This window comes from Aspergillus steynii, assembly GCF_002849105.1.
Source record: "Aspergillus steynii IBT 23096 chromosome Unknown P170scaffold_9, whole genome shotgun sequence".
Taxonomy (NCBI): domain Eukaryota; kingdom Fungi; phylum Ascomycota; class Eurotiomycetes; order Eurotiales; family Aspergillaceae; genus Aspergillus; species Aspergillus steynii.
In genome coordinates, this window is record NW_020194406.1 from 391,522 (window position 1) to 408,574 (window position 17,053).

Here is a 17,053-nt window from a genome sequence, read left to right on the forward strand (position 1 = left end):
AATAAAAATTAATCAGTTAGCTGAAGTAAATAGTTCACCTGGACCACCTAGATCTGAAATAGATAAACTAGAGGTCCTACCATTCGCTATGCATGTAGATAGATGAAATTAATTAAATGAATGAATGAAATTTAATTGAATAAATTAAGTAGGTAAATTAACTTGATAAAAAGAATGAATTAATACAGGTTATTAACTTCATATTTATAGATAATTAAATAAGAGCTAATTTAATCTGGCCCTAAGCAAATATTACAAATATAAAATCATTAAATCCTTCTAGGCCTTCATTTGTAAGTCATATTATTAATCTAGGCCTTCAAGATCAACCTCATAGATTATTATTAAATTAATTAAATAATTAAATAATCACGATTTTATGATTAAAATAATCAGAACAATCAAGATTCAACACATAAATCATAATAAAATCATTTAAATAATATCAGAATAATCAGGGTAATAATATTTACTTTATAACTCATAAAAATAAATAGGCAAGACATTCTGGACCCTTTATATTAATCATCTGAACAAAGCTATTAATTGCAGTAGTTAAAATAAACTTTTAATTTCCTAGATAGGAAATTCATCAAATTATGTTTTCTGACTTCCATAGGATTCTAGCGACTGGTAGTTTCTTAAATAGGAAGATAAGCTAGTCTAAACTAGGAAATTCTTCAGAAATTTTTCTTTTTCATTTTCCGCTCACATTAAGCTCAGTTTCACCTCACTTTTCCCATACAATTTGGTGGTGGAAGTGAGAGTTCAATAAAGTGAAAGTAAAGTCGTAGTGAATTTTGAATAATTTCAGTTGTGGGGCAAAATCAGGTGATTCTGATGAATCAGGTGATGTCAGGTGACCCCAATTGACAATTACTAAATCAAGGTGTTTTAGGGCTTCTGAGCTTAGGTGCCCTAATTAAGAATGCTATAATTTAGCTGGAATAGTAGAAATAGTAGATTAAGTTGATTTTTGAGCTGAATAGACCTTTATTTTATTTACTTTATTATTTGGTAGTGAATTCAGTAATGAATTCAGGAGTGAATTCGGGAGGTTAATTTGATTATTTTTAGGAGATAATTCAGGTGACTATTAAATATGATTATTATTATTCTATTTAATTAAGAAAATTTCTGAAATTTCAAGGATTTAGCAAATTAAGATATAATTAGGGCTTTCTAGGTATATAGCCCTAAAATTAAGATAGATATCTGAATTTCTTGCTTTAGTGGCTGAAAATATATTAATATAGAAATTTAGGATATAGGCGTAATGACGTAATTTAAATATTATATTATCTTTATAAGGGTTTAAAGGTTTTAAAATAACTATTCCGAAATCTTTAATTAATGTTCGAGTATTCCCTATAAAAATTAATGTAGGCGATTAATAATAATCATTAAATAATAATAAATTATTACAGATATGGGTATCTGCAGCAGTATTGAATGCCCAATTAGGACTAGTGTTTCAGGCTATTCCTAATAAAGTCATTTACCGCTTGATTCTATGATTTTAAGCATTTTTTCGTTGCTTTAAAAGCACCTAGGAATTTAGGATTTTTAGAGGCTTTATTAAATTATTTAATTATCTTAGGATCACGTGACCAATTTAGTGGTTTTTTTAATAAATTATTAATATAGAAACATTAATTAAAATCATGATTTCCTTAGTTCAGGTCTGATTTACATAAATAATAGTGTTTTTTCGATTTAAGATTAAATTTAGGACTTAGAATATTTTTTAAAATACTTAGGGTATCTTCTAAGACCTCTTTTTTAAAGGTTACTAAAGTAATTTAGCTCAGCTGATTTACTTACTTAATTATAGAGAATATTTTTACATAATCTTGAAATTACTTAATCATATTATAAAATATTAGAATTTATTTATGTGATTTAATTTTATTGTTTAATTTTTCAATCTAATAATTTATAAATATTAAATAAGAACTATTAATTAATTTAATAAAATTATATTAAACTTAGTAAGGATCTATTACCTCGCTTATTTCTAGCAATTTTACTTTAGTAAATATATTTTCCCATAAGGAAATATAGGATTTAATTAAATATTTGTTTTGCAGGGATTTAATTATATAATATTACTTAATTATATCCCTTTTTCATGATTTATTAATAAGTACTAATTTTGTTTAGAGGATCCGTAGCATGTGATATGGGGTTTCTAGGTCAGATACTAGAACCCTATTTACTAAGGATATCAAATTTTTAATTAACTTAGAAGTAGGGCTAAACCTTTATCTAATTAATAATATTCTCGAAACACTAATTCATAATCGTGTAATAGGTCTTGATAAAGCGCTTAATCATTTTAGATTAGATTAATAATTAATCTAGCATTTTCGTTTAAGTCATATAATTCCGGGTGACTAGGCCTTACAGGTTAATCAGGCATAGTCATGTGACTAAGATTAATAAATTCCCAAATATATTTATTTTTAGTAATTATTTTAATTATGTTAAACCAGTGAATCCATTTATGTGACTGGTTTAATTAAAAATTAAGCTTTGTATTTATATTAATAAGCTTAAGTTAATAAAGTAATTAGATCGATAAAATAATTAAATTAATAAAGTAATTAAATCAATAAAGTAATTAAATCAATAAAGTAATAAAGTAATTCAATCAAATGAATTAACTTTAACATCTTAATAATTAAAGATAAGAATAATAGAAATAATAAGAGAATCCAGGCTTATAACTGTCAGATGTCGAAGGTAGGCTAAAATCAAATAAAAAGATAGTAGTTACCTGATCCTAGAGCAATACCTTATAAAATAATAGCTTAAAGGTTTTGATTATTCGACTTTAATTAAATTAATAAGAAAGGGTAAAATTAATTAATAAATAAATAAATTAATAAGTAACTTGAATAGATAAAATCAACTTATCAAATTAAAACAGTAAAATCAACTTATCAAAAAAAATGAAAATATGCAGGAGATTAACTGCATATTTATAAATATTTAAAATAAATCAAATATTACAAATATAAAAGAATAAACTTTTAATTTCCAAATTAGGAAATAGATAATAACTGGTTTTCTAATTATTATATGATTCTCGCGATCAGATATTTCCTAAATAAGAAGTAATTAGATATTTCTTAATTAGGAAGTAGTCAGGTGTTTCCTAATTAGGAAGTAATTAGGTATTTCCTAAATAAGAAAATAAGCTAATCCAAAATAAAAAATATTTCAAAAAATTTTCTTTTTTATTTTCCGCTCATATTAAGCTCAGTTTCACCTCACTTTTCCCATACAATTTGGTGGTGGAAGTGAGAGTTCAATAAAGTGAGAATAAAGTCGCAGTGAATTTTGAATAATTTCGGTTGTGGGGCTAAATCAGGTGATTCTGATGAATCAGGTGATGTCAGGTGACCCCAATTGACAGATATTAAGCTCCCACGCGATAGTAGGATTGAAGTTAGTCCTAATGGATAGACTACTGATGAGATAGGCCTTTACTGGCTTAAGAATCTTTTTATTTTTATTATTATTAGCTGTATAACTGGGAATTATTATCTCTTAATTCTAAATAATTATAGTAGTTATCTGATATCTCAGTTCGATCAAATATACAGCAAGAATAATATTATTCTTATTTATATATTTATATATTTATTATATCTACTGCAGCCTCTAAATATTAGCTGCTTCTCACCTTTAAAGTAGATATATAGTAGCTTAGTAAAGAAGCAGGCACACTTAGGAATTAATTATATTAATAAGTTTAATTTCTTAGAGGCCTTTCCACAAACTCACGAACGCGCTTTTTAAATAAATATTATTCGGAATAGCTTTGTAGGTATTAATCTAGTTCTATTTAATTTAGATAGGATATTTAATTAGCTGAATATTCAGCTAAAGACCCCTATACTATTAGGTAGTTAATTAACTAATATAGCTCTAAAAACGCCTTATATAACTTGGCAGCTTGAAAAGCAGGCCTCTACCGTGAAGCAGTTACTTAAAACGTGTATATATGAGTGTATATAGAGCCTTTTGTTTTCGCTAGAGACGCGTATAAAGAAGTTTATTAAAGGTTATAAATTATATCTTAATAAGCTTGTTCTTATATATAAAGAAATCCACGAATTACGCGCTTCTAATATAAAGAAGCTTTGAAAAAGAAAATATTTTATTAGGCAGCTAGCTCTTACAGAGGGACCAGTTATTTAAAAGGGCTTAAAGTAATTTTAGCGTGAGAATAAAGATAATAAAGTTTAAAATATGTTTTCTCTAGATCTTGTATTTCCTGCAGATAGGCCACGCGTACGAGTGCTCCCGCGCTGTAGTGATTATTATATTTTAGGATATAAACAATTATAATGTCCTAATTGAGTTCCTAATTAATTTTTAGATAAAAATATAATTGTTTTGTTGATAAAGCCTCTAGTATTTGGCCCACAGGCAGAAATTAGGTGGAGGTGGCGGTTCGTTTTGTGGTGGCGGCTCGCTTGTGAAATACGTTACGGAGTAGATAACTGGGATCTTGGCACTTTGAGACTGTCCCACTAGATATGTAGAGCAAAAAAGAAGTTGGAGAATGGGATGAACCGGGATTGAACCGGTGACCTCACGATTGCCAGGTGTTCTGACTGATTGAAGTTGACTTCAGTCGTGCGCTCTCCCAACTGAGCTATCACCCCAATTGTATAAAAAAGTCGTTCCTGTATTTTGCGTACAGAAATATAGTGTTATCCTAACGGGTAATCATCTTCATTCTCAATCATGCGGAGATATCAGTCCCGATCATTGATGATTATCAACGCTTCCACTAACTACACCAGAATGTTAATTCTCAGCAATTTTTTAGGCTTACGCTGGTATTGGGATTTCCCAATAATCTATTACAAAGTGTCAATTCCTCCTCTATAATGCACAACATCTCTACTTCAAGTATATACGCAGTTAATTATTAAAAGGCGATTAACCCGAGCACCTCTCTAAAATAATATTTAGATTAGGCGCTAACGATGCGATTACTTTCTGCATACTAGGCGCTAGTAAATTTTAGTGATTACTATGACGAAGATAAATGGCAGCCTCGGCGCGGGAACAACACGGAATGAATTCAAAGAGCGACTAGTGTCTACATCACGGCAGCACAACTACCTAACAATAAGTTCAAGACCAGGTACAACACCTTTCTAAGCTGGTAGGACCAAACGAAAACACTCAATATACCTCTTAATGTTTTGTGAAGCAACTTCATTCCCCTAGAAACGGCGACGACGCGAGAGTGTTCCATTGCCATGCTTCTGAGCATCCTCCAGCGTGACAATGTAAGGACTCTCGTACACCTTCTGAAGAAACTCCTTGGTGTTGTACTTGCCATCCTTAATAAACTCCTCAGACCAGGTCATCCAGTAGGCCCAGTGTGTGTTAGTCTTGGCCTGCTGCTCCGGATCCGGAATGACGCCGACTTCAGCTAACGCCAGCACTCGCTGACCGCCAGTCACTTCGTACAGCGCATGCCATTTCTGCTCCAGGACTCCGTGGTCCCCAGCGTCGGCATAGTGATCGATCGTCGCGATATCACACTTGTCGTTGCCAGGATACCACTTGGGGTCCGCGGTGTTGCATACCCAGACGATATTGTGAAGGTTATGATGCACCGTGATGCGGGTGTGGACGAGGTCCCAGAGCTCGAGGAATGTGTCGGCCCCTTGGGAGCCCCACCAGAACCATGCGCCCTCGGGTTCGTGCAGGGGACGAAACAAGATCGGAACGTTGGCTGCGGAGAGACGCTTGATTTGAGCGGCGATGGCGTCGATATCGCGGAGCAGGAGGCCATAGTTGGTTCCGTTGTGGCTTGCCTCGGCCAGCGCCTTTTTGGCGTCAAAGCACGTTGCCTTGGTGTAGAATCCTGTATACCAGGGGTTTTCAGAGGTATCGTAGAGACAGGCTGGTGCCCGCCAGTGCCAGACGAGTGCGTTGATACCGCCTTGGTGGTGGAAGTTGATGGCGTCCTCGGTGGCGTTGGATTTGGAGCCGTGCGCAACAGAGGAGGGAGTGTAATCCATGAAGTCACTGCCTAGGATGGCGGGAGTTTTGCCAATATTCTCCTGCACCCATTGAAGGCTGGCCAGATCCTGCTGGCCGGAAAGATATTGAGATCCGAACCGGGATTGGATCAGTCGGAGGAGAGACTGGGCTCCCGAGGTGGCAGACCGATCGATGTTGCTGTAACCGTCAGCCAGGACGGACGGCAGGGCGGAGGCCAGAAGAAAAGGAATGAAACAATTGGAAAACATAATGAAAAACTGAAAGTTGTCAAACGAGTGTGAGTAGACTTGCTATCATTCAATCTAGCGACGACGGCCTGCTTTATATCATTCTGTGCCCGAGTAACATGTGACATGATCGACCTGTCCCATTTACTTAGAATACATATTGGCCGTGTTGTGTTGTTCCACATACTGGCGTAGCTGTCTATGCTTGCAGCTCTACACATCCCAGGGGTCTAAGGTGGCATTCTCGAAACGACGATGTGGGCCCTACACACGGGACATACGATGAACCGGGGATTCGCATCCGCCGCCAAGTGCGCCTTCTGACCAAGGAAACATCTGACCCTACGCTAAAGAGCGACCCCATCAGGAAGAGATCACTGCCGATCCAGGGTCGTCGGGGATATTTCGGTGAAACACTCAGCTTGCAGGGCTTGATATGTTTGATACCTGCACGTTGATTGGGAATCGTACCGGCGTGGGGTGTAATTATCCGTACGTCAGTGACTACGTAACCTAATCTATATTGGCACATAGTCTTAGAACTATGCTGCATAAGGGTTTCAGGTGAAGCGTGGAGGAATAGATTAGGTTTGTGACATGACTCGGTCAGAGCAGATTACCCTTTCTGGAACGGGCCAGCCTCCGAACAAAAAGGGTGACATGCTTCATAGGTCCGCTGTCTGGGATGCTTCGGGGATCGTCAGGATCCCTCCGTTGATTCTGACAGTCTGATCGCAGGTATAAAGACCCTACTCCGTAGTCCTCGGTCTTTTCCAATTGCTCCGTCTTTCCTAGTCCCTCGTACAGCTCAATTAAGACGAGGAAGCAAAATGCACCTCCCAACCACCCTCCTCGCCTTCCCCCTCGCCGCCTCCGCAGCAACAACCCTCATCCCAACCACTGCCTTCGACTCCGTCTCTTCGCTGGAAGAGTACTTCGCATACCTCTACCCCTGGGGCTCCGACCACAATGGCTCCGCCCGCATGAAAGGCAACTCCACCGACCAGGAGTACATCTCCGTCGCGGACGGCACGCTGACGCTGGTCGCGAAGCCCGTCTCCGGCGAAGAGCCGACCAGCGGCGGGCAGGAGATCAACTATCTCTCTGGCGCGGTGCACTCCGCCACGACCTTCACGGTGGAAGAAGGGTCGGGCTTCAACATCGAGGCGGAGTTCCAGGCGCCGGTCGGAACGGGCACTTGGCCCGCGTTTTGGCTGAATGGCGCGAATACATGGCCGCCGGAGATCGATCTGGCGGAGTGGAAGGGTGAGCTTTTCTTCCTATTGTGAAGGAATTCGATTTGGACTTGGACTTGGACTAACTGTTGGGTAATTTGTAGGAAGCGGAGATATCAGCTTCAATACTTTCAATGTAAGTTCCCCTCGCCCCTAACCACGCATATAGACATCGACTAATGAATGAAATAAGTCATCCTCTGAAGTCCAAGCCCTGGACACGGAGTACCCATCGCCGGATGACTTCCACACCGTGCGCACTGAGATCCGCGACGAAGACGGTTCCAACATCTCGGTGACGTTCTACCTCGACGACGAGCTGGTGACGACCCAGTATGGCGGCGAATACGTAGGAAAGCCATTGCATCTGTGAGTTCAATCCCTATCTCCATCTAGATACAGAACAATCAATAACCATGTTTAGAATCATCAATCTGCAAATGGAAGGCTCGTCTGGAACCCCGGGTCCCTCGGAAGGTGAGTATCTTTTGCCTGGATGAAGTGCCCTCTGACTGACTTGGGTAGATACGTACTATCGCATTCGGAATCTATCGTTTGAGCAGATCTAGGAGGATCAACCGGTTAGAGGGAGAGATACGTATATGCATAGTAGTAGCTGGTAGTGTATGTCCCAGTTGATTAGGATCGTCATTTCATATAACAACATGAGTACTCAAGTGCCTCGCATACACATACTTCCCGATCGGGTCATAAACTAGAAATAATGTACATTGCCATCTCTATGCATAACTGTCCTGACTAAGCAATGCGCCATGACATCAAGCACAGTCTGCTCTGCTCTCCATCTTCTGAGCTCTCCTTCTCCACCCAACTCAATTCAGTTCAATCCAACCCAATTCCATCAAAACCACACCCTAACCAACCACACTCCACGACCCTCCCTCTGACCTCCTCCGACCTCCAACCGGAGAACAACCAAGATGGTCCTCGACGACGCCTCCCCCCAAGGCACAACAGACACAATGGGCGCCCCCCTCCCCGCCGACAGCTTCGTGCCCCCGAACCCCGAATTCCCGATCCCAAAATACCACCCAGCGCAAGTGCGCCCAGAGACAGTCGTACGCCCGGACCTCTTCATAATGGCATTCTACCCGGGCCCACAAGCCTGGCGCAGGAAACTCACCGCAACGATCAACCGACGTCTCCTCACGATCCAAGCCGTGGCCGAGCGACCCGTGCGACAGGAGGAAGTCGACGCGATAACGCAGCACGCCAGCCGCAAGGTGTACTACGAGCGATTCGGCGCGCCGGTCGGGCTCGCAGTGACATACTGGTCCGTGAACCGGACGCTGCGGACGCACGAGACGTGGCGGATGTATTACCGCGAAGACGGGGCGTGGGTGAAGCCGGTGGAGGGGGTCAAGGCGCTCATGAACATGGCGAAGGCGGACTCGGCGAACGCGGCGAGGATCATGGGGGTGGTGGGCATGCGCGGGTTCTTCTGGACGCTGGCGGGTCTGACGCTGAGTAATATCGTGGCGGCGTTTACGGAGAGCGTGGGCATGGCGGTTGACCCGCGACTGGAGGATTTTAGGAAGCAGGGGACGAACCAGAGCACGGAGGCGATTCAGCGGAAGCAGAAGGAGGCGATGATGCGCGAGTTGGCGGAGAAGAGGAGGGGGCAGGTTGTGGGTAAGGAGGCCGTGGAGGAGCAGGCGGCGCCGGTGGAGACGGGTTGGGAATCGCAGTCGTCGGCTTCTCGGCCTCAGATTCAGACTCAGACTCAGACTCAGCCGATTGTGGAGCAGCCTCAGGGCCAGAGTTTCTTCGATGATGACGATGCTAGTCCCACGGCTCCGGAGTACAGGGCGGCCGAGCGCAAGAGTCAGGGCGGAAGTGCCTGGGAACGGATCAGACAGCAGACTATGTCGGGCTCTCCGGAGCAGGATCAGGGAAGCAGGGGTTCCTGGGAAGAGGCATCTAGCTCTGGCTCTAGCTCTGGTTCTTCCGCTTCAAGTCCGGATTGGAGTCGGCAGCGAGAGCGCCAACAGTCTCAGGCCGAGTTCGATCGGCTGGTAGAGGCCGAACGGAAGGCTGGTGCTGATTCCTGGAGTGGAGGAAAGAGCTGGTGAAGTTCGATCTACCAAGGTGATGGCATGGAAAGAATGCCTTGATTCAATGTACATGTACGTTTAGCCAAACTTCACTGTTCTACGTTTCCCAGTGTAAAATCTTACGTAGTGCATCAGCAAATCAATAAGGAGCGCATTCGATTATTCAATTATAGAACCTGACTGTAACATGGCATGGCAATGAATGACCAGGGACAAAACAAGTCTCACATCCTGATTACCCGGGTTGAAATGACTTTTTCTGCGCCCTTGCAGGCCCGATTTAGATACGAAAGAACGTAAGAAGAGAAATAAATGCAGACAGAAAGGTGACCAGTCGCTGTCGAGCGAAAAGACCCAGATCTGTCATACTATAAAAGAAAGGGTATAGAATCAAAAGTAAGGAAAAACAGATTTGGTGGTACTTATACCATTAACATCTGGAAACATGAAAAAAGAGAACCATAAATCAAAAGCAGAGGTCGTTAATCGTTAATCCAATGTTCCAACTATTTGAGATCCACCCAGAACAAAACGTAGTAAAATGGGAAAGGTAAAACAGTAACCAAGGAAATTCATGAAAAGTCAAACCAAAAATATAACCTGCATTACATCCGACCTTCGGCCATCTGCACGCTTTCGTAAGGTATATTCATCTCGCCAGGTTGCACCCAGGATTCGGGTCCACGGCTACCCATCCGGGTCAAGTTGCGGATTTTCGTAGTGAAGCTTTCGTTCACACTTCGGCCGCGACGGTGATCAAAAGACATCCGGCGGCGCTCGAGTGTGGGGCGTGTCTCCATGTTAGGGGCTGGAGCGGCAGTCATCGCCCGAGGAAGCAATTTGCCCATGTTCTCGTTATTGTCAATGGCAATGTCAATGGTGCCGGAAGATTCTCGCGGAGATGCGCCCCCCGACGATAAAGGAATGAATGGGGGTGGGGGTGGGGGAGGAGTGTTCAAGTGCTGCAGCTCCGGCAGGATGGGAGGGTTTTCGACCTGCTTTTGTTGCATAGCATTCTCGATGGTTTCCTCGATGCTGACGGTCACGGGAGAACCACCGTAGCTGTAGCCACCTGACCCGCTCATCTCCCGCGAGCCCTCTCGTCGATGGCTCACGTTTCGGCCTCTGCTGGTTGAGCGACTCCTTGGAAGGCGCGGGTTGAATCTCGGGTGGGTGGGCAGGTCAGTGGGCACGGCTCCTGTCTGCTGGTTTTCGGGCACTGGAACAGACATGGACCGGCCAATTCTCTCCGCCTCGCCCATGAAGTATCGCGGGTCGGTTAGAAGAGTGGCACTGTCAGGCACGGGAGGAACTGATGGCACGGTCTCCTCGTACCCGTTATATCTCGGGTGTCGCATTGCCTTCGGGGTTGACGGCAACCCCGGCGGGCCGCCAGATCGGGATGAGTTCGAATCGGAGCTACTCGGATACTCCGGCGAGCCTTTGCTCGACGAAACTCTGCGTCGGCCCGGTGTCCGAGGACCAAAAGAGTTGACTGAGAAAGGCGGGCTCTCCAAGGCGCCCCGCGAGGGCTGCAGTTCTCCCGGGAATGGGATATTAGGCGCGGATGGGTTGCGTGCCAGCGACAGGCGTCGAGCTTCCAACTCGGCAGCGGCGAGCTCTTTCCTTCTCTGCTCTGACAATCCAGTCGGCGGCACAGTTGCAGAGTGGATTTCTCTGGCCTGTTCGGGAGAGAGCATAGCGGTTAACTCCTGGGTCTTGACGTCCAAGATGATGTCCTCGTTGCCATGGCCAATAATCATCGACTCGTCCTGGTCATGAACAGTTTGTGGCCTCGAATCGTGACCTTGACGGCTGCGAGACCTCACCCTCGTGCGTCTAGTTTCCGGGGAGGAGTCGCTAGTCGCACCAGCACCTTTCTCTGGACGGCGGCTACTACTTCGCTGCTGGGTTCTCCGCTCTCTATCACTGGTGACGAGCCTCAAAGCATCGTCTGTGACGGACATGGGAATTGGAGAGGAGGGAGACCTCGGACGCGACGCCGGTCTATCCATGCTGCGACCTCTTGAGGGCTCGTTCTTTTCCAGGGCTACACGACTAGCTGTGTGCCGACTAGAAGAGCGATTGTTGCGACGCTCTGAAGAATTTCGAGAACGGGGTTTCCTCACTCGGCTAGTGCTTCGTGCTTTAGATGAAAGCTTGTTCCGATGGCTCTCCCCATTCTTCTCAATATTATGATAATGAGCCAACTCTTCAGGGGACATTGGAACTGGAGAAGAAGGTGAGCGCTTGGCCGCAGGGATGTAACGGTTTTCATGCCGTCCTCTTGTCTCTTGGGAGGTATTCCTGGAGTGATGTCGTCGGGCAGAGCTCTGACTGGCTGCATCGTCCGTATTTCGGCGTCCTCGGCCTTGTGAGCGGTGGCCTTGGGTTCTTCTCGCGTGGTAGTTAGCCTCGTCAAGGCTGCTTATGTACTGGTCGATACTACGACCACTAACGCTGGGACTTTTCGCAGAGCTGTAGCCGTTCAACGTAGACGCTGGGCTCCGAAAACTGCCCATCATCGGATCCGGCTGTTCATTCAGGTCTTCTTGGGACGAGTTCACGTGATGCAACTGAAGCTGCAAGCCATCCGGCTTCCGGTCTCGAGATCCCATTCGGCTGTCTGATCGCTCTTTGAAGGCATCGAATATTCCAGCAGCGGGGGCAGGAAGACCTTTGATGCCTGCAAATTTGTCTGAGCTGGCTTGGACTGCAGTCTGGGGGCTCGGCTTATAGCTCTCATCTGGTTCATAGCGCGCGGAAGTAAGCAGTCCAAGCTTTCCTTTTTGCTTGGGCTGTTCCTTATCTTGCTGAGCATCGTCATTCTCCGATGTTGAACTGTAATCCTCGGGCTTGATGAAGCCATTGGAGGGGAAGGTTGGCGGGTGCACATCCACAGGTGTCTCTCCAATAGAAGGGAGACGTCGCCTGGAGAACCCCGGGGTTCCAGTTCTAGGATTCACCGCGTTGTTGATACTTTGGACATTGTTCATTTTGTAAGAACCAAATCCTCCGGGAGAGACAGCTGATTCCCCGACGGCGGATTCGGCGATCGGGGTGATTCCGGGAGCATTGGTCGGTGTCCGGTCATCAGATTTCAACCCCGGAAATCGGAATTTGTGGCTTGGCTGAGAATCAAAGGAAGTGATCAGCTTGAGCGCTGGTGTTTTGGCCGGCTGTCTCGTCTCGCTTGCGCCCTTGGGTTGAGGGTTTGGAGGAGCCAGCAAATTCGCTGGATTTTGAAATTGAGGCTCTGGGGATGTCATAGGAGACCTCCTCGAAATGACTTCGGCAAATGACGCAGCCTGTTGGGCCGCCGGCGAAGTCCAGGGCTCTGAAGGTTCCACTCCTGTACACATAAAACAGCGGATCGCAAGCTGCTGCTGGGAGTGCGAAACAACATGTTCTCCCCAGCACCTCACCAAGAAAGATTGGCGCTGCCAGTCAGTTGGCATAACAAGACAGGTCATTAAAATGGCCTCCATGTAGTAGTTCTGCGACACGTATACTTCAATAGCATCGTTCCTATCCCCGAGTCCCAGGGAGACCGTTGCCGCGGTGTGTACGTCGCCAATTTCCAGCAGCTTTTGAACAAAGGCCTGACCAACTTTGTTAGCCTGCGATTCACCACTCATCTGACTGAAAGCTAAAAGCATCCAGTCTGCGGTAGAAGCAGGGCCCGACGAAAGCATGGAAACCATATCGTCGGTATCTGATTCTCCAAGCCACTGGGCTAGTATAATGGCGCTCGGACTCCCCGGGGAGTGACGGCTCACTAGTTAAAAAATCAATAAGAGAAACTCTCGGTAGAACAGAATTGCGGTGGGACACGTACGCTCATCATTAATCAATCCATCAATATCCCCCTCCCAGCCAAAAACGAGATTCAGCATTTGCTGTCGTAGATCATCTGGGGTCAAGTGCGACTCATCCAGTGGGCGATGGGATCTATACGGCACGTCATTGAGGCGTGCGCGTGTGAAAGGGAACAGGTCGATTGGTTTATCAGCAGGACTCAGTTGAACCTCGTTTCTCAACCGAGAGCCGGCACCAGCCCGTGAGCTTTTGACCGAAGACATCGACACCGACGAAGCGTATGCATATGACGCTCCGGATGGCTGAGGGGTCTCTCTGCCACTGGCCGAAGTCATGGAGAATGAGGTACCAGTATGGCCGGATCTGCTGGGTGGCGAAAATGGCATCATCCTGTACTTGTTAGAGGAGGTCTTCGAGGTCACTGAGTTCGCATGGCTGCGGGAGGAGGCAGGACTGGTCAGGTCCGCGCGTTGTTGTCGCACAGCATCAATGCCACTCGAGTCATACGGGGCACGTCTGGTTCCAAATAGGGGGCCCGACTCGCGCATATCAGGGGCCTCTTGCAGAGTTCGTGGTGACATAGAGCCCGTTCTGGCCTCCTCCAAAGACGTAGGAAGTACTCCAGCAGGGAGATGCTGTACGTTGGCTACCATGGCTGGGTTATCCAAATCATACTGCTGCACGGTATACTGAGGACCCAGTGTGAACAGTGTGGCTGTCGCTCCGTAACTGGCAAACCCGCGAGGATTGTCTATTGTAGGAATGGGTTCCGAAGTCACATGCTTTGTCCTGACGTCCCATGACCATGTTTCGCTGGAATTTATCACCGGCATTAGCCGCTCTGATCGAATTTGGAGGCATTGCCTTGCTACTAAACTTACCCGTCCAAATACTGCACAATCCTTCCATTCTTTGACCAAGCCATCCACTTGGGCTCTGCAGAAGAAGAAGTATCTGACCTCTTCAAGATCCGGATCACACGCGGTGGCTCCTTGCCCGGCGGTTTGGCCACGCTCCAGACTCTGAGATCACCGTTAGCCGCCAGGGTAGCCAGCATGTCCGACTTTTGCTTTGACGACGAAGCATGCCATGCCAACGACACAATCGGTGATGGGCCGCGGGAAGTTGACATGGTATGAAGAATAGTAAAGGTCGGATGAAGGGTTGTTATTAGGATCGAACCGTTCTGATATCTGAATTGGTCAGCCAAGAAGGCTCCCTATGGTGTTGATACACACGTACCCGATAGCATAAGTCCGACAATCGGACCCTGGCGCTAAGGCGGTAATAGGGTCAAAAATGGTGCGACAAGATATATTTTCGGAGGTAGACGGTTCGAAGAGAATCACATCCCCCTTCTCATTTCCTAGCACACAGGTGTCAGTATTGATTATTTGAGAAATATAGATGGGAAAACACACCAAAGACCACATTCCCGTTTCGCATCCAAGATGCCACTCGTAACTGTTCGAAGGAGGCAAATCGTGCGATCGCATTTCCTGTGAACAAATCCCAGACAATTGCTGTCTGTCCGACATCGTAGCTAACCACCAACCTCCCTGCACCTCGCTCGCTGACATTATCCACGGATATGAAACTCACATCCTCGGCATGGCTTTCGAACTTCCGCTCAATCGCAAGCGTGTCATGATGCAGGCACAAGATCACCGAGCCCTGAGCATATAGAAACAGGGAGGCGGTCGAAGCACAGGGACCAAAGGCGATATTTTCAGGCACCTGCGGCTGCGATGGCATTGGAGGCGCCATTGGTTTGGATTTCGTAGCTCGCGGTTCCGGAACGGGGTTTCTGTTCCATGTCAATTCGACCATTCTTTCCAGCCACGCAGGCTTGGAATTGGTGGGCGAGTCGTCAGGGTACTCTTTTTCTGCCGAATCCTCTTTATATATTCGCTAGTGCAGCAGGTTGAAGCCTTCTGCGGAGTCCGTTTGACAGGTACCGAGCGTTTAAAGCTTCTGAAATGAATCTGGTCTTCCAAATTCCGTCCAGAAAGCCGAGGTGAAACAATGTGTGACCGAACAAACGATGTTCAAGAGCATCCCCACAAAAGCAACACACTCATTGACCGGAAACAAACAGGACAATGGATTGTTGGCACCGGCTCGGATCCTCGCTGTCTCAACCTGCCACAGCCCCAGATGTCTCTGAAGAAACCGAGACACTGCCCACTATGGTACCTAGGAAAAGTCTAGAGGGGGCACAGAAGATCAGCGACTAGGTTAGGGAAGGATGACAGGAGAACCGACAGAACGGTCCGGACAACGGTATGAGAAGAAGGAGGGGGGAGGGAAAATAAGAGGGTTAGGAAAAGTAGGTAAGATTGTTAATTTGGACCAAGGACAAAGCGGGACGGGCGAATATGCAGGCGAGGAACAGAGATGCAGGAGACAAACCAGGAGGACAAGGCACTCGGCAGGTTACCACGTTGGTGACATATGGTTCTGGATTATGGAGGGAGGGGGGAGGGATCAAAGAAAAAAAGCCTACCTGGGCAGAGAGGCGGGGAGAGGGGAAAATCCAAGCGACAAGAGCTTGCCAGACCGGCGAGACAGGGTATACGGAGTAGTATGATTTCCCCTGTGGTCTTTTTGCCTCAAGCGATCTTTATTAATCGTTTCTCCATTTGAAATTCTTTATCCTAGCCCGTCTCGCGATCTGATCCCTTAGGATCGTAGGTTCCGTCCGGCTTCACGTCGACCATCCAAACAGATAAGCAGGCGGGTAGACAGCATCCGTCCGACCATCTGAGAGGTCTCCAGAGGCAACGGCACCAGAAGATCGAAATCTCCAGCCGTCAAGCAATTGGAGCGTACGACATGGAGACCGGCGGGCGCTACCTGCGACCAGGAAGCCGTGGAGCAGGCCGTTCTATGACCTAATTAGCGGGCGAGTAGTGATAGGAGCGAGACGGGCACACCAACGAGCATGCAGCAACGGGCCATGATAGTAGTCGATCCTCGGCGGCACGACATGGATTCGATCGCAATGCGAGGGAAGAGTGGACGATGGTTGGTGATTGGCGGTGGAGAGTGCAGAAGGCGTTTCTTCACGCTGCAGCCCTCGTCACTTCGCCCGGCCAATCACCGCACGTGCCCCAGCCTCAAGTGACCTGCCCGGCGCGTAAATCCATTTCTCTCGCTCAACCAGAGGTCTTTCCCTCTGTCCTACGCTGCAGTCCGATGCCCGTGGCTTAACCGCCTCGCTCAAATCACATCCTGATCCCGTGCGATATTTATAGACGCCGGGCTTTTCTTCCCTCTAGTCCAGCACCGGCTCTGCGCCTACCTTCTTGTCTGCCTACCCGGTATACCAATGGTAGCATCCCCTGGAGGAGACACTCCAGAAACTAGGTTGGTGGTCATGCCCATCAGCCGGCGCATGGACAGTTAAGAATCAAGAAACCGAAGCACCGGGGGGAAAAGGGGGACGGGATGGAGAGCGAATAAAACAGAACCCCTCCTATGAGTGGATGAGATTGCATTTGCAGTAGTTGCATATGACATCAGGGATTTGTTTCGAATTCAGACACATGCCTGCCCGTATAATTGATGGGAAATTGACCAGTCGTGCATCGAACCCTAATATTATCTATGCCGCTCATCATCGCGAGACTGGCGGAAGTCCATCCATCAATCGGCG

At 46.2% G+C, this 17,053-nt stretch overlaps 4 protein-coding genes and 1 non-coding gene across 5 annotated transcripts; 2 read left to right on the plus strand and 3 right to left on the minus strand.

Moving 5' to 3' along the window:
- Window positions 1-4,577: 4,577 nt before the first annotated feature.
- On the minus strand, window positions 4,578-4,679 carry P170DRAFT_t199. Its single transcript has one exon. It is a non-coding gene; the product is annotated as a tRNA-Phe (tRNA).
- A 403-nt stretch (window positions 4,680-5,082) lies between these two features.
- Window positions 5,083-6,390, minus strand: P170DRAFT_440540 (glycoside hydrolase). Its single transcript, XM_024850099.1, has one exon. The coding sequence runs from the start codon at window positions 6,285-6,287 to the stop codon at window positions 5,250-5,252; it is 1,038 nt and encodes a 345-aa protein (XP_024699524.1). The 5' UTR covers window positions 6,288-6,390; the 3' UTR covers window positions 5,083-5,249.
- A 647-nt stretch (window positions 6,391-7,037) lies between these two features.
- On the plus strand, window positions 7,038-8,176 carry P170DRAFT_513443 (glycoside hydrolase family 16 protein). Its single transcript, XM_024855111.1, has 5 exons — window positions 7,038-7,532; window positions 7,606-7,637; window positions 7,695-7,870; window positions 7,926-7,978; window positions 8,027-8,176. Exons 1-5 carry the CDS (start codon window positions 7,097-7,099, stop codon window positions 8,068-8,070), a joined length of 741 nt encoding a protein of 246 aa, XP_024699525.1. The 5' UTR covers window positions 7,038-7,096; the 3' UTR covers window positions 8,071-8,176.
- Window positions 8,177-8,334: 158 nt separating this feature from the next.
- On the plus strand, window positions 8,335-9,664 carry P170DRAFT_440542 (putative endo-1,3(4)-beta-glucanase). Its single transcript, XM_024850100.1, has one exon. The coding sequence runs from the start codon at window positions 8,443-8,445 to the stop codon at window positions 9,592-9,594; it is 1,152 nt and encodes a 383-aa protein (XP_024699526.1). The 5' UTR covers window positions 8,335-8,442; the 3' UTR covers window positions 9,595-9,664.
- A 517-nt stretch (window positions 9,665-10,181) lies between these two features.
- Window positions 10,182-15,225, minus strand: P170DRAFT_367566 (WD domain, G-beta repeat protein; the record flags this gene model as incomplete). Its single annotated transcript, XM_024844812.1, has 5 exons — window positions 10,182-13,354; window positions 13,415-14,208; window positions 14,277-14,588; window positions 14,638-14,761; window positions 14,817-15,225. 5 exons carry the CDS (start codon window positions 15,223-15,225, stop codon window positions 10,182-10,184), a joined length of 4,812 nt encoding a protein of 1,603 aa, XP_024699527.1.
- Between the last annotated feature and the right edge of the window lie 1,828 nt (window positions 15,226-17,053).

Bases quoted from the DNA above. Each gene is read 5' to 3' on its own strand.
- P170DRAFT_440540 (XM_024850099.1), bottom strand. From the start codon at position 6,287: ATGTTTTCCAATTGTTTCATTCCTTTTCTTCTGGCCTCCGCCCTGCCG.
- P170DRAFT_513443 (XM_024855111.1), top strand. From the start codon at position 7,097: ATGCACCTCCCAACCACCCTCCTCGCCTTCCCCCTCGCCGCCTCCGCA. The intron at 7,533-7,605 runs GTGAGCTTTTCT...GGTAATTTGTAG, and splicing joins CGATCTGGCGGAGTGGAAGG to GAAGCGGAGATATCAGCTTC. The intron at 7,871-7,925 runs GTGAGTTCAATC...AACCATGTTTAG, and splicing joins GTAGGAAAGCCATTGCATCT to AATCATCAATCTGCAAATGG.
- P170DRAFT_440542 (XM_024850100.1), top strand. From the start codon at position 8,443: ATGGTCCTCGACGACGCCTCCCCCCAAGGCACAACAGACACAATGGGC.